Genomic DNA, 26,596 nt, shown 5'->3' with positions numbered 1-26,596 from the left:
CCTTTATGAAGATTTCCTGTGAGCCAAGGCAGGTTGATAAATCTGTGAATAGGAAGCTCTCATCCCTCCTTTCTTCTCCTCCTCCTCCATTCCTCCCCCGACCTCACATGGCGACTGCATTGATCTACAATAATGGAATCTGTAACAGACTGCCAACAGCAACATTAAGGATATTACAAGTACACTTCATAAGAATTCGAGCTGGTGGTCGGAACTTGGGGGCAATTCTGGGCTTCTAGTCAATAGCTCTGTCTTTTCTTTGTGGGGGCAGGGGAGAAGAAAGGGAAGTATGTGTCTGTGTGTTCGCATGTGCTTTTGTGTGTAAAGAAAAGAAATGTGAAAGTAGGGAAGTAAGCTAGTTAGACTGAAGGCTTGGAATCTGCCAATAGAGCAAATGACCGTTCTTCAACTCCTGTCACACTTACACTGTCCTTGTGAAGGAGTCAGATTCAGATGAATTCCTTACATGATTTATATTCTATATTTACTTGGCTTGATTTAAGATGACTTCCCAGATTTGCATCTTATTAATAGGTAGAGGAAAATCAAGCAGAGAGGTATGCTCAGAGACACATAAATCACTAATATTCCTATTCTCTGGAGATGGCTTAGGCTTGTTGCTACAAGAAAACACTATTCTTAATCGTTTCTTTTTTTCTCCTGCATTTGCAAAACATTAGCTCATTCCCCAATAATCTAGTCTTTCCTTCTATTCTAGCAGTCTGGCTTCAGTGACAGACTGTCATTGTCCAAGAGTTACTACCCTCCTTAATATGTCTTGAACCCATACCCTCCTCTTTATACTGACATGGGCAGGAGTTTTATATATAAGGATACTTATTATTTGAAGGAACTGTGGTTCATGATTGTGTGGATAATCTACTCCCTACTCAATTTGTACAAAGACTGACATGATACTTCCTCTTCTTTTTCTTTCAAAAAGAATACTGAGGAGGATGTTTTCCATTGCCCCCACATTTTAAGTAACCCCAAGGTAGATTAAATTTCTCCATATTTTGAAGAAAGCAGAAAATACCTATCCTACTCAGAAATTATTAAGAGGTGGCTTCTTTCTGTTACGTCAGACTTTTGACCAGTGTATAAGGAAGTGCTTCCTCCCCAATCAACTCTCCTCCAAACATAGAAGCACCATGAGACTCACTTTTAAAGACTAGTTATGTGTGACTAGCAATTCATTCCAGGTTAGAAAGCTAAGGTACTAGGCCTGCTAGAGAAAGGCAGGTAAGAAGGAGGGGAATTTGACTGTTATGGGTTGAACTGTGTCTCCTAAATATTTACCATTCGAGGTGTTATTCTCTACTTCAGGATGTATCTTTATCAGAAATAGGGCTTCTTTAGATATAATTAGCTAAGATGAGGTCATTACAGTAGATCATAATCCACTATGACTGGTTGTAATTCTTATAAAAACAGAAAGTTAGCCCAGTATGGTGGTGCACACCTGCAAACGTAGCACTCTGGAAGGCTCAGACAGAGGATCCAAAGTTTGAGCTCAACCTGGGAGGTCAATGTAGTGACTGAATGAAAATTTTAAAGAAAGTTCACAGGCCTTGGGTTCAATCCTCATTACCACAAAAAAACAAAACAAAACAAAACAAAAAAAGAAAAGAAAAGAAACAGGAAACAAATTAGAAATCTTGGTCACAGATGTACCTACAGGAAGAAATCCAAGTGAAGATGGAGGCAGAGATTCGAGTAATGTTTCTTTAAGCTGAAGGACATTAAAAATCACCAGCAAACTACTGGCAGCAAGATGAGAAGCATACAAATTTGCTCTCTCAATCCTCAGAAGGAAGCAGCCTTGCAGATACCTTGATCTCGGGCTTATAGCCTCCAGAACTGTGAGATAATACAAAAAAGCCACACAATTTGTGGTTCTGTGCTACAGAAGTCCTAGTGAAATAATATACTGACAAAGGTGCAGTGGTGGAGTAGCCCATAGCACTGCTGTTTGGAAGAGCAAGGATTCAAAGAAAAGATGTGGTAGATTCTTAGGAGTTAAATAGACACTAAAAAACAACTAGTTTGACCATGGTTGCTGGGTTTCAAAAAACCAGGTAACTATTCATTGCAAATGCTCCTAAGGGCAAAGGTCACATCTCTCAACCACATGAGAGAACCTGCAACTGAACACACACTCAGGGTATGTGAGAGAAACAGCAACACCCAGAAGAGGCTTGTAATTTCATAAGCAGGGCATAATGACTTCTGTATCTTTTCTCCAAATGATTCTCCCTGCTCCAACACCAGAGGACTTAGAAAACAGAAAAGGGAGGAGTAAATTGTTTGGAAGAAGTGAACTGGCCAGAAATCTCCCATTCTGAGTTGATGTGGTAGTGGAATTAAACAGAACATGAGATAAAATTTTAAATTGCAGTTGACTGAATTTAATTACTGAAAGTAAAAAAATGATCAGCTCCCCACTGTGTTGTTAGAGATCAGTTTCCTAGCAGGTTGCTGCACAATTGGGTAAGAACTTCAGCTGGAAAATAAACATTTCACTTCCCTCAAACATACCCTTATACACAGAGATTGACTCAGGTGTTGATTATGAGGTTTAAAGTGTTTATAATTTATGAGGCTATCTTAAAAAAACAAAACAAAATTCTGTTAAAGATGAAAACATAAAATTAAAAGTAAAGCACTCTTTTTCCCCTTTCTATCTTTTGTTAAGGTCTCATACACTGCAAAGATCTTAAGGTTTGGGGAAATAGAGGATACTGGACAGAACTTAATTCAGTAATGTCCAACATATATCAAAGATCTGCAGACATTTATAACAAAATCAGGTACATTTCACCTAACACAGTGTACAAACTATGGTAATAACTCTTAAATTTGGGATAAAAATATAAAAATACAGTAGTCAAACAGATGAATTACAGCAACAATAGGAAATTATGATATAAAAAGTGTCACCACTTTGTCTTTTATGTTTAGGTTTACAATCTTGATTTTTTTATGCAAAATTTTTTTACTTTTTCAAATGTATATCCAGTAGAGCCAGTATCATTTATTGAAAAGATAGTAAATTTCCCCATCACTCTGCAATGTTAACCTTAGTATCAATACACAGGTCTGTTTCTAATACCAACACCTTTTCTCTCAATTACTATAGTTTTATAAGAAGTCCTATTAATGGATAGAGCAAGCCCATCTAATCTATGTTCCTTCAAGAGTTTTTGGTCATCCCTAGGTATTTTCATAGATAAAAAGTAGTAAGATTTCTGTATTAGGATTTTATTGGCTCTGTATAGGAATTTGGAGGAAAATCAACATCTTAGAAACTAATTTTCTGATTCTAGGATCATGCTGTATCTCTACTTTCAATTATTCCTTAATTTCTTAAAGTCTTATAGTTGACTTTTAGATGTTTTTCCTGCCTTTATCATTAGATTGCTTCCTAGGTTATTGACATTTTTGTACTGTAAATAGTTTTTTTCTTTTGGTGGTATTGGGGATTGAACCTAGGGCCCTTGAACTGAACTATATTACTAGCCCTTTTCATTTTTTCATTTTGAGACAGGGTCCCACTAATTCACTGCTGTATGTTACCAAGGCTGGGTTCAAACTTGTAAACCTCCTGCCTCATAGTCCCAAAGTACTGAAATTACAGGCGAACACCACCAAATTGAGCATGCAAGTAGAATTTCATTTTCACTTTATTATTGATAGAAGAAATACAATTGGTTTTTGTTTACGGATTTGTTTCAAGTAACTCCACTAAATTCAATATCTGTAAAAGATTTTCTGTAAATTATGAAAATCTTCTTTCCTTAATAGTTTCTTGCTTTATTCCTGACTGGGATCTCAAATATAGTGTGAACTAGCAGGTATAATAATAGATACATATTCTGGCCTTGGTCCTCAACTGAGAGGGTTTCACCATTAAGTACGATATTTGTTAAATTTTACATATTTTAAAATAACTGACTCTAGTTTTGTTGTTTTTTCCACTGTATGTTTGATTTATTTCATTAATTACTATTCTTAACCTTACATCTTTCCTTTAAGTTTATTATGGTGTTGGTTTTAAAACTTCTTTGACAGGATACTAGATTATCCATTTTCAGCCTTTTGTTTTGTGTCTTTTCTAATATATCCACTCAAAGCTAAAAAGTTCACTTTAAGTTCTATTCCAGTTAGACCATACAAATTTTGGTATGTAATACTTCAATTATCACTCAATTAAAAATAATTTTTGACTTCAAGTATGGTTTCTTTGTGTATTTCTGGGATTAGAAGTATTTCATATGTTTATAAGATAGTTTTTTAAAGATCTCATCCACTTTTATAGTTGTTTCTCAGTAAAAGAATTATTCAGAAAACCTAGCCCACAACTAGTAGAAACAAGAGGAGAGCCTATAGTATACTCTTAAGTGAAAAATGCAAGTTGAATTACAACATGTATTGTTTAATTTTGTTGAAAACAAAGTACAGAAAAACTTCTGGGCATGCACTATATGCATTTATAAATGCATATACACTAAAGCTGGAAGGAAAACTACTATAATTGTTTTCTTGTGATTATATGTGCAGAAAATAGAATTCTTGAGTATAGAGAGAAAGGAAAGCTTTTATATTTGGGCTTCACTTGACTGTGTTAGATAAAGCGCTATTATTAATATTATTTTATATTAAAATTTTACTAAAAACAGACCCATCTAAGAACTTCTGTTGTTATAATAGACTATAAAACCACATATACTCTGGGCAGCAAGAAACTTAAAAAAATATTTCCATTAATTTTTTTGGTCTTTAAATTGAGATTTATTTCACCCCAGGAAAAATAAAGAATTTATTTTATTTATGATTCATGAAGGTCAAAACTCTCATTTTACCTGATAAATTTCTTCTTTGTATGTGAGATTCTATATATTACCACATTCTTACTTTTCATTTAGTGAATATGCAAAATAGTTGGTGACTATTTCTGTACATATTTTTCATACATACAATCTCAATGTTTTTAACCTTTCTTCAAGATTTTACTTCGCCAAAAAGCTTCAAAACATTTTTAGATATGGCACACATATGAAACAGCACTGTAATAACAACTGCAAACTAAGATAGAAAATTACTTAACATTTCTTAATTGTTTAAGGTTAAATTATGCTTAAATGTTTCAGGCTAAATTACACATATAAATTAAAACCAGATTACCTAATGACTTCTTTACAACTTTGACCCTTAAAGCAAAACTTTTAAATATCTGTACTTGGCTTAGTCTTTCTACCTTTATGTAGAATTTTCCACTAGGAATCTCTACCTGGAGTTTTGTTTTTCCCAATGTTTGTGAGAAGTGTTTCCCAGGACTACAAGTTGTACATGATTCCATTAATACATGCAGAATATCCCTAATTCAAAAATTCAAAACTGAAATGCCACCAAAACAGAGCCTTTTAGAGTACCAGCAAGAGGAAAATTCCACACTCAACTTCATGTGACAGGTCCCATTCAAACTCTGATGCATTAAAAATACTACATAAAATTGTCTTCAGACTATGTTTATAAGGTATATATGAAATATAAATGAATTTCATATTTAGACTTGGGTCCCATATCCAAGATACTTCATTATGTATTGCAAATATCCCAAACTTCTAAAAAAAATCTCACATCTAAAACACTTCCAATCTCAAGTGTTTTGGATAAGGGATATTCAACCTGTACCATTTCTACTGTTAAGCATTTAGGATGGCAACATACCAAGCATAATACTAGAATTTAAAAAGTAGTTTGCTTATGATTAGTATGTAATCAAATAAAATAAAAGTTTAAGTAAGAATAACAGCATAAGCTGCCAGGAACTATGAGGTGTTAAGTGGCAGGAATGTAGAAAGGACTATAATTGGAAGGCAACACTAAAAATGGGCAGTAAACTGTCGTGATAAGGAAACACAATACTATTACATACCCAGAAGACTTAGAACATAGATCATTTTTGATGAAAATATAATTTGAGAAAAGATGTCTAACTTGTTAATATGGAATTTTTAAAAATTCAGGAATGTCATGCACTACTAATGATAAGTATGAGGTGGAACTACATGTTCAACACATATCTGGCATTAGGATCCATTCAGTAATGCTTATACAATTAAGTATTTTACTCTTTACCATATGTTATCAAAAACAAGTGGAACACTGAAAATGAAAATGCAACATCATAGAAAAAAAAGCATGGGACACATTAAACTAATAGCAGTTTAACTGAAACAAAGATCAGCATTGCCAGCTATCCCAGAATTGGATTGTCATTAGTGGGCTGGTGAAAAAGCTCAGGGCAAAGCATTTGGATAGCAAACAGTTGGGGCTTCCATCCCAAGAACTGCAAAAAGACAGGGATGGGGGAGAAAAAGGGAAGGGAGGGAGAGAGGCAGGGAGAGAGAGAGAAAGGAAGAAAGAAGGAAAGCAAGCAAGGAAAGAAGCCAGGAAGGAATGATGGGTGGGATAAGGAAAGAGAAAAGGAAAGAAAGGAAGAAGAAAGATTGCCATTCTCTTCAGTGAAGTCTGTGAGTAACTGCAAAGTTGGGGGGGGTAGTTATTTTCTTGGTGCTGAGATACAATATCTGACATCCATAACTTAAAGGAGGAGAGGTTTATCTTGGTTTACACTTTGTAGACGGTTTCATTCCATAGAACATTAACCCCCAGGAACCCTCCTCCTATGAGCAGATCCTACCTCCTAACACAGAGTTACCTATAATCCCCCATAATCTAGTTACCATCCTCATGCCTATGAGTGCATGAGGCTCTTGAGGGAAATCTAGATATAAACCCTAATATTCTGCTGCTGGCCCCCCAAAGACTCATTTCTATCCTTTTATGCAAAATGCATTTAGTACATCTCTAAGAGCATGCCAACATATTAACAGATTAAGCACTGCTGAATAATCCAAGGCCAAAATCACCTCTGAGAATTAAGGCAAACTCTTAGCAAGAAAGCTAAACACTTCCAAAATACAAAGACACAGGATAAATATTCCTATTCCAAAAGGGAGGAATCAGGGTAGAAAGAAATGAGCCCGAAGCAAGACCAAAACCTAGTGGGGCAAACATTAAATCCCGTAGTTCCATATCCAGCACCCAAGGCAAACTGCAGTGAAGAGATATAAATTCCAACAGGCTTGGACAGTCCCACCCCTAAAGCACTGCTGGTGGCTGCAGCCCTCATGGCTTCTATCTTGGACTGGCTTTGCTCATTCCTTGCGGCTTTCCTCATACATTCCCTGTTCCCGCTTTCTCCAACTTCCTTGGATCACCACTGCATTTTTGCCTTCCCTCTCACAGCTTCATGCACTGCCCTCTCTGGTCTTTTTCTGAAATCCGACACTTACAATTCTTGCATTTTACATGCCTATAAAACCAGCACCACATGGACAACACGAAGGTCTGCTGCCAGCATGAGCAGTAGTCAGGTTCCCTGTATCGTGGCTATAGAGGACTCCAAGTACTTGGATGTTTGAGTACTATGAACAAAATCCCAGGGAACGAATTTCTTAGGCAGTCCTTCTGAGCAGGGTGTCATTGGGTTCTCTTCTCAAAGCAGTATCTTTCAGTCTTTCAACTTTGCAATTTTGAGCCAGGGAAGGGTGGGGCCTTGCTGATTCCTGACATGCCCTTAAACCACTCTTATTTTTTGTCCTGATTAAAAATACTTGGCTTCTTTTCAATGCTAGTCTTTTCAGCAACCAAGCTCTCCTGTGCTCCATCTTTGGAGGCACTTTCTTTTTGGTAAAATAAAAAACTTTTTAAATGACCCTTTTCATTTTCAGTATGAACCTACCTAAAGTCCCCAACAATATCCATTCCACAGGCTGAATGCTGGGTTGCCTTTACATTTCCATCATGTTTAAACTCAGTCTCTTGCAAAGTCTTAGGATATGAGCAAAATGTAGACAAATTTCCTGCCAGAACATTACACACATGGCCTAGAGTCTAACTGTTGATGGAGTCCTTGTTCCCAAGTGAAACCTCCTGAGTCTGACTTTTACATTCGCATTTTTATCGGGATTCTGATCTACTGGGTTTTGAACAGGATTTCCCATCAAGCTCAGCTTACAGCTTTCTATGTTTACTTCTTCAGCTACCATCTCCAAACCTTTCAAAACTCTTCCCATGAACCAGTTCCAAAAGCTTCTGAACCATATGGTCAGGTTGTGTCATACATCAACCCCATTTCTCTGGTACCAAAATTTGTGCCACTTTCCTTGTTGCTGGAATACAATACTGGACACCAACAGTTTAAAGGAGGAAAGTTTTATTTTGGTTCACAGTTTGTAAAAATTTCAGTCCATAGCCAGTCAGCTCTGAGACATGGTGGAAGGGCCTAGGCAAATAAAAGCTGATGGCACCCAGGTATTAAGTACAGAGCAAAAGGAGGAGCCTGGGAAGGAGATAAACACTTCCAGGCCATGCCTCCACTGGCCCTCCTCCTCTGACTAGACCCCACCTTCTAATAACAAGCCAACTATAAGCCCCCAAAATCCAATCAACTTCTGAAACCCTTGCTCTATGGGGACATTTAGATATAAACCGTAATGGGGGGAAAAGAAGCAAAATTAAAGAATTATGTACATTCTTATGTAGATTCATTCATAGGAAAATGGATACATTGAAGATATACTCCTAAGTGAAATACATAAGTCACACATGTGTAAATACCGAATAGTTTCCCTGGTGTGAATAATCTGCAATAATATGTAAGATCCTAATAAGATTACTGACATTTAGAAATGGGAAGAAAGGAGCTAAAGGTGTAGGGAAGGTGGGATGGGTAGGGGAAGGGTAATAAGGGAAAAGAAAAAAATGTGAGATAAGGAAAAGATGAAAATAAAGTGTTTGTAGATGGGGAGGGGAGGAGGGGGTGAAGGGAGGGCAGGGGTAAGGGGAAAAGATGAGAATCAAGACTTGTCATGTAGAGGTACAAGATCCCAACAATGAATGTAACTGTACTGTATCCCTAAAATGTACCAATAAACTCAATTAAAGCTGAAAGAATTATGTACAAAGGCCTGCTATATATGTGTAATCAATCTCACTTGTATAATTCTCCATGTTGAGTGCAGGCATAGCCTGAGAACTGTTAATGAGATAGGGTAGCTACTCTACTGATCAGGGCACACTGTACAATAAAGATGATTGTACAGCCACAATCATGATGACACATGTGTTACACTGGATGTTATCATACCTGACTAGAGTTAAGATTCTCTTGCTAGCTTTGAAAAAGTATGATCATGTTGTATGACTGCTGTGGAAATGGAACCTAAAGGTGGCTTCCTCTATCTAAAAGCAATCCTCTGCCAAAAGCCAACAACTCCCTAGGGATCTCAATCCTACAACTGCAAGGAAATGATTTCTGACAGCCTGAACAAGTTTGAAAGAGGACCCTAAGCTCCAATGAGGCTGATTCCTTGATTTTGACATTATAATACCCTAAGCAAATAATCAGCGAGTCACTGCCTGGACTTTGATCTATGAAATAATAAATGGGAATTGTTTTAACTTACTAAGCTGGGATTATATAGTGTACAAAATTAATGTAGTACGCTAAATTAAAAACATCAAGTTTGAATAAAACAGGTGTGATAGGAACTAGTGGAGAAGATTGCCACAGACTAATTCAGAAATCTAATTAACCTATACTTTTCTACTTAAAAACAACTAATCACATGTTTTAGTGGTTTGAAATAGAGTGAATAGCCTATATAACCAAGATTTACCAGAGAAGATTAGGGTAATATCAAAAGTACGCCATATTTGTACTTTTGCATTTATTGTGTTGGATATTTTCACATTTTACAGAAATAGAAAGCTGTTTTAAAATGTTTTATTGTTCTTCCAATGTAATAAAGAATCATGTCCTTTAAAAGCTTAGAAATATGTTTTAACAACAAAATGATATCAAAGCTAAGAATATGAAAAAACTTTAAAAATTTGTATCATTAATGCATAAGCATATATACAATTAATGTGTTTTGTATAAGTACAATGAGGTATAACATATGAAAATATGAAAATTACACAGTAAAGTGATCTTATAAAAAGCTTTGTACTAAAGTCCTGTATTCACATAATACAATTTTATTTTGAGGATTAAATGTATAAACCTGGCCTTTTCCCCCACCTAATTTCTTATATGACCCTAAATATAAAGTCTTTGCCTGTACATTTAAATTGAACAACTTTTAACATGACAATAAATCCAATGCTGGGCCTCTCCTCCCACATTAAAAACAAAACAAAACAAAAAACTAAAAAAAACCCAGCTTCCAAACAATGTCATACCATCATCCCGGAAGCTTGCCAAGATTTCTGGTGCAGGTGTGTGTGTGTTCATGTGTATGTTTGTATTTATTTATATACTTTCAGCAAAAGTGGATTTTTTCAATTTTTTACTAAAGTGTAACATATATTCAGGGAAATGTACACAAAGCATATAGATCTATAAATTTTCACAAATGGAGATTATCCAGGTTAATCAGATTCTCGATTTAAAAAAATAAACAGAACAGATTATTACCAACAACCGCAAGCCTCCCTTATACATTATTTGAAGTCATTAACACACTAATCATTATCTGCACTCCCACTATTCATCCATTCTGCTGTACAAAGTAGTTGTTCTTTTTCATTACCATACAGAACTCCACATACTAAGAAAACCATAATATAACCATTCTATTACTGATGAACATTTGGGTAGCTTCAAAATTTTAGCTGTTGTAAGAAGTATGTACTGTTATGAGCATTTTTCTTCTATAGGTCTCTCAGTGAATGTATGTGCACATATCTGTTGAGTACATCAGGCTTGTCTGAAATTGTCAAGTATTTTTCTAAAGTAACTCCACTTATAGCAGTAGGATATGAAAATTATTTTTGTTATAGATCCTGGCAAACATTTGGTACTCTCTGTTTTTCTCATTTTTGACATTTTGATGGGGGTGAGATCCTATTTGGGTTTGTCTGCCTTACTCTAATGACTAATGATGACAAAGCTTTTTTTCACAAACAGAATAGCCATTTGGGCTTTCCCTTTCTTGAAATGAAAAAGACTGAGCATTTCAGTCTTGCTTTATTCTCACTGATGTGTGGGAGTTGCTTATGATTGGTATTAGAATTTTAAAATGTCTTCTTTCGGGGTATCATAGAAAACATACTATAAGCAACACAGACTAAACCTGAAGAGCCTACATTTCTATTCTCATGTAACAACAGTTTGACAGGGAAAACCAGAAAAAGTCTACCTTTAAGTATTAATTGAAGAATTATAATGAAAAGGGTTTATAACTTCTCCCAAGTATGGAGAAACCTACGGGGACACTGTCATAAATCACAGCACTCTGGAGCAATAAAATAGCCCCACCTTTCAAGTTCACTATTTCTCATTAATTAAATTTCATTGTCAAACACATTTTGCTGTTTGTCCAAGATGTGCTTCTGAGAAAAGCTAGTAAATATTTGGATGGGTTTTCTTTTTATAGTAAGGCAGATAAAAGTCTAGCTGTTGGTTTAAAACATCTTTCATTTAAACAAAACAAAAATAATGTCATCAAGGATTGACCTAAACAGTCCTTCTGACGCACAGAAGACAAACTGCTATATTTCCTCTAGAATTCTGCCTTTTATATGCCAATAAATTCCTTCTTCATAGGACATTTTAGCTATGAAGTATTTCAATGAAAAACTAGTTTTCATCTCATGTAATGACAGCAGTAATTCCTAGGATCTTTTCTTTACACCATGATTTATTTATTTATTTTTTTGGTACCAGGGACTGAACTCGGGACCTTGCACTTGTGAGGCAGGTGGCGGAACCACTGAGCTAAATCCCAGGCCCCAACACCATGCTTTTTAAAAATTATTAAATACAGACAATCTACATCACTTCTTAGAAATAGTAAGAGAATGGTACAGGCTACAATTTAGGAGAAAAGCTACTTTTTCTGGAGAACTTAACCTATAATCACCATTTACTGAGTGTTCTTAGAGGGGAATGGGATGAGTAAAACTAAAAATAATAAAAACATATTTCAAAATTTCATCAGTTATAGCTATGCAAATATTTACAATTAAAATTATGCTATTCATAAAATATTACATTTATTGTTTTGGGAAAGTACAGGGACAGCTCACTGAATGTAAATGGAAGCAAAAGGTTTCAAGGGAAATTTCAGGATATTTGTAGCAAACTATGTGGAAAATAAACATTTGATTCATTGAAAATTTTCTTACATTAGTTATGTAAAAGAGAAAAACAAAAAAGCAGGCCAAATACCATGTGATTCAATTCCCTTATCATATGTGTAGTTTCTCATATTTTGAAAACAATGCTGATAAGTATCCTATAACCATACTGAGCAAACTCTTAGAAATGAGCACTTGGTATACAAGAGATGATTATCTTTCCCTATTAGATTTATTCTATCTTTACTGTCCTTTGAACAAACCTATATTTTCACATAGGTTAGAATTTTTTTTGACTCTTCTTGTACTCACTTAAACATATCACTTCTCCTTTTTTTTTTTATTCCATTTTGTTTATGCCCCTAGAATTTACTATTCTAGATGTTCCTGGAAAAGGGAACTACTGAAGTAGGGATCCAAATATCTCACCTTTCATATCTGACTCGAGACAGAAATCAAATTAACCATGCAAAATTCATTACAAGTAATTTAGAAAAAAAGTTACATTCTTTTTTTTTAGTTTTAATATAAACTAAAGGTAGTAACTATGAATAGTTAACTATATAACAATGTTGCTATGTTTTTTCAAGACAGTGGAATTAGCAACTTGTCCAACAGGTTAGCTATCCTCAGTGACACCTGATCTGAATGACACCACTCCATAATGGCTGCTCAAGTTGCTTACTTTCTAAGAGGTGACATAAGAAACAGCAACCAGAACCAGGTAGTTATTTTTTGTCTTGAAAGAACAGGACTGTACAAATCTAAACTAATTTTTCATGGTGCTGTTTTAGCAGTTCATTTACTCATAAAATACTGTAAATCTGAGAACAGAAATTTTTAATTTCACAGAGTCAGGTTATTCTGTGAAATAATCTGTCACACTCTTCTCACTGGTTCCCTCTTTACATAAATTCATAGCATGTACCTCCAATTCTTGCTTAATACTAGGGTCTAAAGAGCGGTAAGAAAGGTACCAGAAAAGACAAAGACCTTTATTTTGAATTTTAATTGCTGATTCTGTAAGTCCCTCTTGTCAAGTACATACAAAGGACGTATTACAGTGGCAATGCTTAAGCCTTCCATATACAAGCTAAGGCCACAGACACAATTGAGGAATTTGATAAATTATTAGTACTTAAAACAACACCAGTAATAACAGAATTCACACTGCTCATTCATGACACTTATTTTCTTAAATCATTTCAGGACAATGAGATGTGATTTTTTTTTCCCTGTAATTCTGCACTAAGAATCATATTGAAGAAAATTTATGCAACTCAAGTGTAAGAATAAGGCGAAACTTATTTCACAGTCACCTGCTCTTCACTAGAACTGATCCACAGCGCTTTGAAACGAGAACAGTCACTACAGAGGATGAAAGAACAGAAGAGAACAAAAAGAGTCTGTAACACACACTCTTCCTTTTTTAGAGATGGCTGAAGGTCAAGACTGGGAGCAGAAGAGGAAATACAATCACCTTGTCTACATAAAGAAGTTCTTAGAGTTTTGAGTGTATAACTAGGTAACTTTCACAAGTAAAGAATTCATTTGCCAACTCAATGTTTTATACACCCCATGTCAAGTCACTGCCCCTGGACTTTTTTTGCCTTCATATTTTGCTTGAAGAGATTTTACTCAGGGATTTAACTAGAATATAAAGCATAGAATTATACCCAAAAGGTAGAAAGAAAGTGTAGAACAAAAGGAGAAATAATTCCTTTGAGTCATTTTGATCAACTGTATCCAAATATTTATCAGAAAAGTGTTAATACTATATCACAGAGCTTGTTACTGTCTTTGAAAATGTAACATATAAACTATATGGAGATATATGTATTTCATAGAAAACATTTCATGAGTAATAAAAATGGGCTGCTGTCAAGAAAACACTGGTTAAAGGAAAATTATTTCACGTACACAGGAGTTTCCTTTTTTCTTAATACTCATTTTACTTTACTTACTTCCCCATTCCATTTAAAAACTATCTTTAAGCCTGGTGTACATCTGTAATCCAGTACTCAGAAGGCTGAAGCAGGAGGACTGCTACAGGTTCCAGACCAACATTGACTACACAGTGAGTACAAGGCCAGCCTGAACTAACAGTGAAACCTTGTCTCCAAAAAAAACAAACCAAAACAAAACAAAAAAAACAAACCCAAAACCCAAGAAGTTATCCTCTCTCTTTACCACAATGGTCTTCAGAAAAATGGAAAGGGCAGTAACCTGTTTTAGAGACTAAATGGAAATGTATGAAGACAGATGTTCACTGTCTGTCCTGACTCTGAAGATCCCCCACTTAAGTTACCCTCTAACACTTAATTCATGAGGTGAAGTAACAGAGGGCTTTTATAAATGTGGAGAAAGAGTTGGATCTTGGAGAAGATAGTAACTGATCTAAACAGATGAATACTTTTAAAATATTTAAAAAAAAACTGTCTTTAGTCACAAAGTAGGTCCCTTGTTACTGCTCCTCTTTACTCCACAAAGTATAAACCCACAAAATCTGACAATCATATTTAGCAGAGAAAAGGAATATTTGTTTCCTATTATTTTTCTCTTTCTAATGCATGATAGTTTTATAATGACTAGGTTGGTTAATAAACTATTTCCCTTCAATTTAAGTCAGTAAATAACACCAATGTATTAATGGCTATTGATTATTCCTGGCATGAGGAAATACACTCAGGCCAAAGGTCCCAACTTTATTTCTATCTTTTTCTAACATATAATGTAATATAATACACATACATATAACACTGCAGTCCTTCCACATACTTAAGGCAGTATATAACTAAGAGATAAATCAAAGACCTGTGGAATACAACATGAGTACTGTTAAGAGGGATAGAGCATTATGTCCTCATTCTCACAGTCATCAGTCCTCTTATAAACAATGTGCTTAAATAATGGATTCTCCAGTAAGACAAACAGTCTCTTGTTTCCTACTGCGTAGGGAATTCACTTTGCAATTTGGTTTCCGAGATAGCCCAGAGCAGTATTGAAACTATTTCTTACAACTTACTGCCCATCTCACACAGACTTGTAAATCAGTACTACACTTACACAGACACAGCAGAAAGCTGGAATGAGCAGGTCAGGTTTTAATACAAAAGAACAACACCCCTTCACTGTGCTTATAGCCAAATCAGGCTGATTTGTTCCCAGGAGTTGTAAAGAGCCATGACAGATCCTTTTGACAGTGGCTATCTTTACTATTTAGCTCATAAGAATAGTGTGGCCTCTCTTTACCACAATGGTCTCCAGAAAAATGGAAAGGGCAGTAACCTTTTTTGGAGACTAAATGAAAATGTATGAAGACAGATGTTCACTGTCTGTCCTGACTCTCAAGATCCCCTACTTAAGTTATCCTCTAACACTTAATTATGAGGTGAAGTAACAGAGGGCTTTTATAAATGTGGAGAAAAGAGTTGGATCTTGGATAAGACAGTAACTGATCTAAACAGATGAATACTTTAAAAATGTTACTTCATGCTTTTTTGAAGTAACATAGGGAAGATACTGAACATGGAAGACTTTTTGATTCCAGCAAGTGACAACACTGGATATTTACATATAGGAAATTGTTTACTAACTTACTGATACAGAGACCACTAAGCTGTAAAGTCTTTAAAAGAAATTAAATTTCGGGCTGGGATTTAGCTCAGTGGTTTGGTGACCTGCCTTGCAAGCGCAAGGACCCGAGTTCAAGTCCCTGTACCAAAAAAAAAAAAATTAAATTTGAGTTGTAATTTCATATACTGATATTCAGATATGCTACATCAAATAATTTATATAAAAGCACACCATAAATTCAGTCATTTTCTTTAAGTGAAAGACATTTTTTCCTCAGGATATATCTTTTTTATGTATTTTTGGTTTGGGTCAAGAGCATCTATCAATGTTGATTTGATGATAGTATTCCTTATCTTTTTCCTATAAAGTTTCAGTCTAGGTTTATAATTCATATTGTCTAATTAAAATAGAGTATAGATAAAATATAAAATGTAAATATAATTGGTACCATTAACAAAGAAACAAACTGGGAATTAGGAAATTCTGGTTTTTATTTCAATCTTGTTCCTTACTCTGATCTTGAGCAGTACTAAACCCCTTAGATCTTAATGCTCTTGCTGAAAATGGAAAGAGTGGACTGTAAATAATCTTTAAAAACTGATTTAGGATTTAATGTTCAATGTGTCAATCAGTTCAAGATTCTAGCTTGTTATCTATTGGCAGATGATATTAAAACCTACCACTGGCAAAAAGAACAAAGCCAAGTTTTTATTTGAATCCTCCTTCTGTTGCCTATAGATCCAACCTGTTGAACTTTGTGAATGACACAGACTTGTTATGTGCTACTGAGTGAGACTCAGGAACACTGCTAGAATTTTACTGAAGAAGAGAAAGAAATGAGCTCTACTGGCTACGAGGCATCTTTATATTTCATACAGAAATTTGTGGCAGATACAGAAAAATAATCCACTTCATATTATTGAAAGAACAAGTAAATGTTGCAGAGTTAGTATTTTACTGTGCTTATTGTCCTTTTAACCTCAGACGGCTATTCTTATGCAGGATTTTGAACTAGAATGTTGACAGTTTCCATAGTCATTTTACACAGTAATGAAAACTAATCTATTTTTTTAAAGAACCAATAATCACAAAGTTAAATACTTATTATATTTACACAATAAAAACACATTCTCTTAAATATACACAAACTTGTAATTTCAGTCTCAGATCGAAGTAACTCTTACCTGGGGTCTGCATTCCGTGAAGTTTCTGGGTGTTGCTAACATGATCTTTCCGGCATGCCAGTCAGAAGCTCAAAACACTGTGTACTCGTCTGTTCTTGCTCTCATGTGCGCACGCTGTCGCTGTCTCTCTCGCTGTCTCTCTCTCTCTCTCTCTCTCTCTCTCTCTCTCTCTTTTTGCTCTCACTCCGTGCCTCACACAGTTTGGAATGCAGAAAAGCCAGAGCCAATGCCAGTCAAACTCAATCAACTCCTCCCTCTGTTCTTTGGCTAGAGAGCACTAAACAATAGCCATCCTTCCTACTCACTCACCACTCACAGTAGCACTGAGTGAGACAGTCTTACTTTGGGAGAAGTAATGTGATTTACCAAGTTAGGCAATTTATTTTTTCTATCTCAATGAGTAAGAGGGTGGATGTGTATGTACTTCTGTGTGTTTTAAGAAGCGATTTTTAAAAAGTAATCTATTTCAAAATCTCTTCTGTTTTACAGATAGAAAAGCAAATTCCAGATATTATTTTGAATGTTATTTTGCTGAATTAAAATGGAAACTCTTCAAAGTAGGAAAAACTGCCGGGGATTTAGCTCAGCGGTTCTGTGGCCTGCCTTGCAAGCACAAGGACCGGCGTTCAATCCCCGGTCAAAAAAAAAAAAAAAAAAAAATGTAGGAAAAACTGGGTAAAGTTTACAGCTAATACGGACATAGAAGTCTGACATATGAATACATACATATTATTTTCTTTTAAGCTATGATAGCAAACATATCAACTTATTACTGGAAATATTTTACATTTATAAATAACACAAAAACAGAAATGAAATTTTTATTTCTCTAATGCCCTTTTTTCCAGGTCTTAAATTAGAACATCATTTAAAAATAATCAAAAAATAATTTTATAGGCTGAGTGATTCTACTAAACTAATTTTCTACTAGGTACAATGAAATCATAGATCATATCACTGTTGTAAGTCATCGTATTAGTTTGTTTTACAATCATATGTATTTTTAGGGTTTTTCTCTACATTTCAAAAATAGAAGGCAGGTCAACAATGTAATCTTCATTTTTGGTATGATGATCTAACACACTGTACAGCTGCCTAGTTGCTGAGGTTAGCATGTCAGGATTGATCAGTTAAAAACATTCACAGTTTGAACCACAGTGGACTCCATTTGCCACCTCAGGCAGCAGAAAAGAACAGACACAGGAACAGTATCAGTCACTTAGCTACTATTTAGGGAGAAGCTGACAGACTCACATACATTGTACCTACTCATCTATATTTAGGTACCTATATAAAATATGCAACTCACACATTAAATTAACATGTATGTGCAGGCATACACACATACATGTGTAAATCCATGAAAGAAAGTACACATATCCTTTGTGTACTGTTTCTTTTCTGCTCCTCTTTTTCTAAGTCTCAATGATTGAAATAAAATTTCTTTTTTAATTTCAACATTACTTTTTATTACCTAGTCTCATATTCCTTTAGGAAACATACTGCTGTATTACTGCATTTTTCTCTGCCTTTACTTTGGTTTTGTTTACACTTTAAATTAACTACTCTTTTAATCCTTACTGCTACTCAAATACAAATCATAGGGAAAGAAAAGTGCAAATAAAGTTAGGCAGAAATAAACAACCTGAGGGTCTGTCTATGAAGACCTACAGTATACCGATTTGTACCCTGCTCAAATCATCAACTCCTACACCTTCTTTTTACTAAAGGTAATACAAAGAGACATCATTTTTAACTACTGTTTATAACTGATCTTAAAATAATACAAAGCACACCAAAATGATTTTTATGTATTAGTCCTCAGAAAAAAATCTAAGAAATAGGTCATGATTTCCATAATTACATTCAAGAATTTGAACGGGAGGAAGTAAGTCTAAGTTACAGGGACAGAGGTGTCAGCTTAATAAAATGAAGAGTCACAGAAATATGGAAGTAGCTTTCTGAAAGATGTGTATTCGGTAAAAATGAGCCCTAAGTCTTCCCACACAGGTTGTTCATTTGATGAATATATTCAAACTACATTACTGAACAAAAATGGTATTGTTGATAAACAGAATTAACAATCCTTTCTCAAATGCCAAAAAATATTCATGTCTGTAATCTCCAGTGTGAAATTTTCCTTTTAAATATTTTTAAAAATTTAGAACCCATTACCATTTATTAACCTTACAGAAGCCTAGAATGGTGCCAAATTCAGGCACCATTCAGTTTATTACCCAAAGAAACCAGAGAGCAAACACTTTTTCTTAAATGTAAATATGATGCTACTCCATTACTCAACACTCTTTAAAGGAGATGACATACTATACTTAATTTCTATGCTAAATCTTTTTTTTTAACAAGCATGCATAACTATTTTTAATGCTCTGTTTTATGCCTTCCAGCCCTGTTGTTGCTGCTTCTTTATATGGAAGTCCCTTCTGGGCCTGATCTGACTGTTATTCTCTTATTTATCATTCAAAATCTAGATTTAAAATTATTTTCTTAGTATCTTAACTCATTTCCTGCCCAGAGTTAATCATGTTCTCTTCTGTACCTTTTTTCCTCACTCACTCTGTTCTTCTTTTTTCTTCAGCCTCATTATTTTACTTTACCTAACATTATGCAAGGTACTGATATTTAATATCTGTTTTTTCCCAGCAGAAGTGAAGTACATAATGGGCATTATTAGGTGGAGGCAGTAACTTTGTCTTGTTTTTCATTTATCTCCAGAGCTTAGAAGAGTGCCTCACATTAATAGGAGGTTACTAAGTGATACAAAGTTGAATTGGAGGAAGAAAAGAGTATATTTCACTTATCTAGATACCTTTTATAGAAGTATCTAGGCTAAAGTGTACTTAGGAATAACGTGATAACTTGACCATGGCATATCCATTTTCTCATGTCAGAATTTAGCAATGGGTATGCTGTGTGATGAAACAATCATTTAAGGAATTCACCTCTGGCTTATGTGGCTTTAAGTACCCAAAAGAATTTAAATATCAAACAAAGAGAGTTATTAAATCATTACACAAGTAGGATTTACTTGAAAGAGATAAAATCTCTACGTGTAGAAGTTGATTCTTTTAAGTAATTTTTACCTTACTTTCACTGTCTATGAACCCAGAGCCATATGCTGAGTTACCATAGCCAGGGGAGGAAGCTTCTGAATAGAGATTAAGAGATCAATAAAATTTTAATCTCATACAGCACTAGGAAGTTCTCCAAAACCATGGAGGTGCATGTATATGCACCCTACTATTTAGTCATCAACTCAGGTTAGAAAGTAGCTGGAGTCCATGTCAGTGAGGAAAATCTCTCAATGGTTTGAAACACATTGGTGGAAGTTTTTATTTTTTTGGTACTGGGGATCAAACTTAGGACCTTGCCAGGCAGGTGTGATGCCACAGAGCTACATCCCCAACCCTGTTGGTAGAGTTTTGATCACACATTTACAGCACTAGGCAATGCTCATTTTGGATAGTTGAGGTCATTTAAGTCATTTTATTTCTACAAATAAGGACTACGTTATTTGGCTTTACATTTCTCTGTACAGGAAGTTAGGCAGGGTTGTCTTGACTAAGCCATTTTACACAGACCTGACCAGGTAGTTATTTAATAAATGTTTATATTAGGTTAAACTGTGTGAAAATGTATGTTTATAAGTAAAAAATAACAATATTAAAAAAACCAATAAGGTCAAATCAGAGCTGGGGATGTAGCTCAATGGTAGAGTATGAGCTTTGCATATGCGAAGCCTTAGGTTCAATCCCCAGCCCTGCCCCCGCATACAAAAAAGTCACGCTACCAAGGATCAAATGAATAATATATAGTCAAACACCAAATGAATGGTTAAACTAGATGATTTTAAAGGCATCTTCTAGTTCTGGGATTCCATGATCTTATAATTCAAACATAAAACATCATTAATCAATTTCAATGCTTTGGTCACTAAACTGTTTTATCAAACTACTGTCCTCTTACTATACATTAACACAGCATCGTGTTCTTGTCCTTCAAACTTATTACAACTCATAATTAAGTTATTTATATATTAGATGTTTATCTGCTCTTTATCGTGATGGATATTAAATTTCATAACATCAGAGATTATACCACTGCCTTGTTTATTGCTGCATCTGAAATGCTAAGTATGGTGCTTACCCTAAGCAGTAAGTGTTTAATGAATGTTTTAATACATAAATTGTTTGAAAACAAGTAAAAGTAAAACCCTGGAGGCTATGTACAAGCTTCCAAATTAGTATCAGTAAACACCGATTTTGTTGTTAAAAGGCTAGCTTTTTCTTGTTGTAAGTTGTGAAATAGTATATTATGAATTTTGAAGAATGTTAACATATTTCTCCCATCCCTTATAAAAGAAGCATTATGGAATTCTGATTTTGGAACAAGTACAGAATTCAATGTGCCAGCCATTAAGAAATACTGAGCTATAAATGCACAATTTTCTGAAAATCAAAGAGCACAGAAAATTAGCTGGCTGCATATAATTAAAAATTATTTGTAGGACCAGGGATTTAGCTCAGTGGTGCCACCGCCTACCTTGTAAGCCCAAAGTTCAAAGTTCGATCCCTGGTACCAAAAACAAAACCAAACAACAACAAAAAAATTATTTGTACATCAAGTTCACTTATCACACAAATTAACAAACAACCCTATAATGCCTATCTTCTCATCTAAGTAGGAACACATCTCTATAGCTGTCAAGCTGAAGTGTATATACCAGACTCTGGCTGTGCTGGCTCTTGCACTTATGGATGCTTCCTGTTTTTGAAAAGCAGATTGTCATAAATACAGTATCTCCCAACCATAAACAGTTTCCTTTAATGTCAGATTAGGATTCTGATCCTACAGTCTTCTGAATGCACTCTTCTTGGGGTTCATAATAGAAAAGGAAACCATTGTTTATAATGGGAATGACAAATGTCAAGATCACCCACTTATTTAGAAATGCCACTAAAATTTTAACTTTTATTGAATTTCATTTGTATATCATGGGAGTACAACATAATATACATACATACACACACACACACACACATATATACACTTTCATTTTGACAAAGAGGGATTACAAAGACCAGAATACATTTAAATCAGATGGCTAGAATAGTACTTACAAGTGTATAAAAGGCATATGTAAAATAAGTGACAATTATGCCAGCCATTTTTTTTGTTTGTTTTTTGTGGTACCAGGGATTGAACTCAAGACCTTGTGCTTACAAGGCAGGTGAGGTGCTACTAAGCTAAATCCCTGGCCCCAAAGTTTTTTGTCTTTATAAACTTCTGGATAAAAATTTAGACTTCACCTTATTTTTCCAGCTAATATGATTTAGTAGGCTGCATTTCCCTTCCTAGACCAGTGAGTAGTTAGGTCCCCCTTCTTAACTCAGGTTCTCATGTGAACAAAACCGTATTTCAAAGAAAAATAAGCAAAGTCTAACTGGAAAAATACAAAGCAATCTTTTAATAGTTTTATTTCATCATATAAGAATAAACTACTGTGATAAAAGTAATACTTTTATTTCTATGAAAAAGTCAATAATAACAAAAAACAACTAAAAGCATTTTGGAATACTACTGGATACTAACACATATTATTTCTGAATGCATTCACAGAGCCACGGACATATTTGTGAGATTGGCTTCATTTAAAAAAGAGCTCAAATTACATAAGGTGTTAAAAAACTCATTTTTTTCAGTAGCTTTAAAAATAAATAATTTTATTTTAGAAGAAGGTTGGCCTTGTTGATTTTCTATGAAGCTCATCTGTCACAACTAAAGGATTAGATCATCTTTCTTGTATAATACAGATAACGCATCACCTTCAGTAAAAATAACAATCATTAGGTATCTGCTTTTGCCTTAGTTTTAAATAATATTTGCAACTTTGGGTTACTGTGTCTATAAAACCTATTTAGGAAGAACATGGATTTTATGCTACATCCAGTTCCTACACTACTGATACAAAAAAATATACATGAGCCAGGGACAGTGAAGCACGCCTGTCGTTTCAGCTATTTAGAAGGCTGAGGCAGAAGGATTGCAAGTTTGAGGTGAGATCTGGTCTCAAAATAAAAAAGGCTGTGGATGTAGCTCATTGTTAAGACTCAGGGTTCAAAACATATACTCGTATTATAAAGTTCAAAATATTAATGCAGATAGTCCATTTCACTCAATTTCTATTATCCTCAATGATGCAAAGTGAAATTCAGCAGAACAAGAGATAAGTTACAAAGCACCGAAAAAAGAAGAAGAAAGAAAAGAAGAACATTCTTACAGTAATTTCCTAGGAACAAAATCTGAAATAAAGATGACCTAATAAATAAATGCTATTTTATTCATTTTATAAATAAGAAAATAGAGACACAGACAAGCCGAATTAGTAACTTGCCCAAGGTCACAAGGTGATATTGGTAGAATTCATATTTCTTTTGGTTCTGGAGTGTTTTCCCTTAACCACTATGGTGCACTAAACTAAACTACTTTTCCATGCTTACCCACTTACGTTGTTTGTGGGGGTTCTTTTCTTCTTCACAGCTTCCTGTATTTTCCAAATTTTCTGTAACATTATTAACTTCACAAAAGAGTTTGCATATTGCTCTAGATATGGTTTATCAGCAGCTACTTCTTTTCTTCAGCATGTATTAATCCAGATGCAGAATAATAAGCAGAATTTTCAAAAGAACATTCTATTTATGTGCTTTTAGATTTATTTCAGCAACTGGAGAAAGAGATATTACCCAGAATCTGAGAGGCAGGTACTGACTCGAAAATCCATCATTTTGACTAATAATGTGTGAAAAGTTTCTGAACATTTGTGTTTTAGGGAGGCCTGAGAGGAGATCATTTTTTTTTTCTTTTATTAAAGGGAGAAGAGAATACAAAGCTTGGCCACAAATTGTGTTTACTCATGGAAGAACATCAACTCAAAGACTAGAGAGGACCCTTTTCTCAGCTCAATGGTTAATTTTATCTTTTCCAATTTTTTCAACATATTTGAAATAATTAAACAAACCAAGAAATTTAATCAGATTCTAAGAAAGACACAGAAGGAAAACCAACATAACAAATAGTTTTTGCTATGACTGCCGATGGCAACAGTCTCTTTTTATAATTTTAAATAAATGACTACACATTCTTCCCCACTAAATAACTGTAATTAGATAACTTGGCTAATGATTTTTTTTGGTGGGGGGTAAGGGTGCAGAGGTTTAGACAGAGACAATGTCACAAGACCAAGAAGTACAGAAATAAGTGCTTTTGGCACCACTTATAAAGTACTACTAGCAGGTGAATGAACATCGTGCTTAAGAGCATAGACTTCCAGGCTAAATTCATAGGTTCACATAATACCTACGCTATTTACAGACCTTGAACAAATACTGCTTCAGTTTAAATAAGTATTAACAAACAAACAGATACGAACAATACTTACTCATAGGATTACATGAGTAAATATTTTCAAAGTACTTAGAAGAGCACTTGACTCAAATAACTACATAAGCATTTGTGGAGCAAAATGAAAATATTATTAAGGGTGAGGTAGCTATAAAAAGGTGAAAAAGGAAAATGAGAACAATTTTTAACATTTACCACTGACTGATAAGAATATTCTGTCCCTCAAAAACTTTACTTACTTCTTTGCTATAAATATCTTTACTAGATTCCTTCATTCACTAGAACCTACAAGCTAGTATCACCTTAGATTCTCTGTACTTTTTCATCTTTTCACTAGAAAACACTTTAATGTGCTCACTGCATGGTTCAGAGTACAGGCCACTGTAACTACAGCCATGTGAAAAATCTTGTAACCCTGTCAAAAAGTATTTCTTTTTACCAAGAGTATTGGTTCAATCTTTCGTTCCATCCACAAAGAATATTAAAAATAAGACACTTCACACCCTGCAGCATGACCATATATCCCTTAATAGGAAAATGCTGACATCATAAATCTTTAAGAGAAGTGCAAATGGAATCCTTTTATGAAATAACTTTGAGTCAGAGGGATAGGACAGTAGTTTCCAGGATCCTAGATAATTCCAAGTGCATTATTAAGAAAAAAGAATGCATCACTTGGGTTCCTAGTATTATGGTCTAATTAATAATTACTACCCCAATCTTCTAAATTTATCCAATCATACAGTTTTGAAAAAAGATTTATGCAGGGCTTACCAGTCACTTGAAAACAATGTTGTAATAATGTGGAACTGTAATAACTAGTGCCTTAACTTCAGCATTTAACAATAAGCATCTTCTCCTTTGAAACAACTGATTATGTAAAGTAATGTAGTCATTAATATAGACAATCAAGATTTAGTGAATGTATAAGTGCTAATCTAAATCCTGCTCTGAGTATAAATTTTTCTGCTTTGTTAATAGTATGCATATGCAAAGTAGTTTAGGGAAAGAATGGTAAATTTCATCCATCAAATTAATTTTTTGGAGTGTACTTAAGTTCTGATGACATTTGTGTTTGTGGCATTTTTGAAAAAGAAAAGTGTTGCTCTCACTAAAGATATGGAATCTTGAATAAGCCATGATCTAGTAAACTATAAATATATGTAGTATGTTTTTAAAAAGTCTGAAGTTTCAGTACCCTACTTAAAAATTAGATAGACTTTAAAAGTACTTACACATGGGCTGTTTGAAACTCAAGATATTTTTTTCTTACTGAAAATACAGCAAAACTAGCAGAAAACAAAGTAATGCTTAATGAGTACTTACTACATGCTAGCAATCTGCTTATATTTATCAATTTATATTTAATATTTTTTACAACTCTATAAAATAGCAACTAGTTTGCTGATTCTGTACATTTGTAAAGGCAAAAATTACACATTACCTGTACCCAAGTGATATAGTACATTGTGAAACAAATCAACATTACTTAAAATCAAAGTCTAATAAAAAATAGCAACCTTATAATCTACCACACCAAAAGCAATCTCCTTTAACTTTTAGCTTTTTCTATTGGTATTTATTACAAGGCAATAACTTCTATTTATTTTTCCTGATTGCTTTCTTTCTTCAGTTTTTTTTTATTAGGGTATGTTTGCAGTCCATTATTACATTCCTTGCGGGGAGTTGGTACATGTATATAATACATTCAATTCTTTTTTTTGTTCCCCTTCCTCTCTCTTCCCTCCACCTCTTGGTACCCTTCCCATTTGAAAAAGATCTGTCTATTTCACATTATGTATCTTTTATTTTTTCCTTTGTTCATATTATATTCTCTTATAAGAGAAACCCTGCAATGTTCAAGCTTGTGTGTCCGACTAATTTCACTCAATATTATGATCTCAAGGTACAACCATTTTCCTACAAATGGCTCAAGTTTATCCTTCTTTATGGCACTGCAGTGCTCCATGGTGTATAAATGCCACAGTTCATCCATTCATCTGCTGATGGACATATGGGCCAATTCCAAGAATTAGCCATTACGAATTGTGCTGCTATAAACACGAGTTTAATAGTTTTACTTAGATATTTATATCTAGTCATACATTATTTAGAAATGTTGAGATAAACTGAGAAAACCTGAAAGCCTTTAGAAATGTTGAGATGAACTGAAAGAACCTGAAAGCCTTCCATCTTTTTTTCCT

General features: G+C 34.4%; 1 protein-coding gene across 6 annotated transcripts in view; it reads right to left on the bottom strand.

Moving 5' to 3' along the window:
• Positions 1 to 26,596, bottom strand: part of Rasal2 (RAS protein activator like 2) — a 299,612-nt gene that overhangs the window by 106,412 nt on the left and 166,604 nt on the right. Inside the window, exon 1 of one of the 6 annotated variants that reach the window (XM_033762118.1) lies at positions 16,974 to 17,115. The exons of the other annotated variants lie outside the window; for them this stretch is intronic. Within the exon in view, the coding sequence (XP_033618009.1) occupies positions 16,974 to 16,986 (13 nt within the window). The 5' untranslated portion in view covers positions 16,987 to 17,115. Of the gene's footprint in view, positions 1 to 16,973; positions 17,116 to 26,596 lie in introns of those variants that run through there. 6 annotated transcript variants of the gene reach the window in all.

The sequence above is a fragment of the Fukomys damarensis genome, unplaced genomic scaffold, assembly GCF_012274545.1.
Source record: "Fukomys damarensis isolate Sample0158 unplaced genomic scaffold, DMR_v1.0_HiC HiC_scaffold_11, whole genome shotgun sequence".
Classification (NCBI taxonomy): Eukaryota; Metazoa; Chordata; class Mammalia; order Rodentia; family Bathyergidae; genus Fukomys; species Fukomys damarensis.
This window is presented reverse-complemented; position numbering and strand designations above follow the sequence as displayed.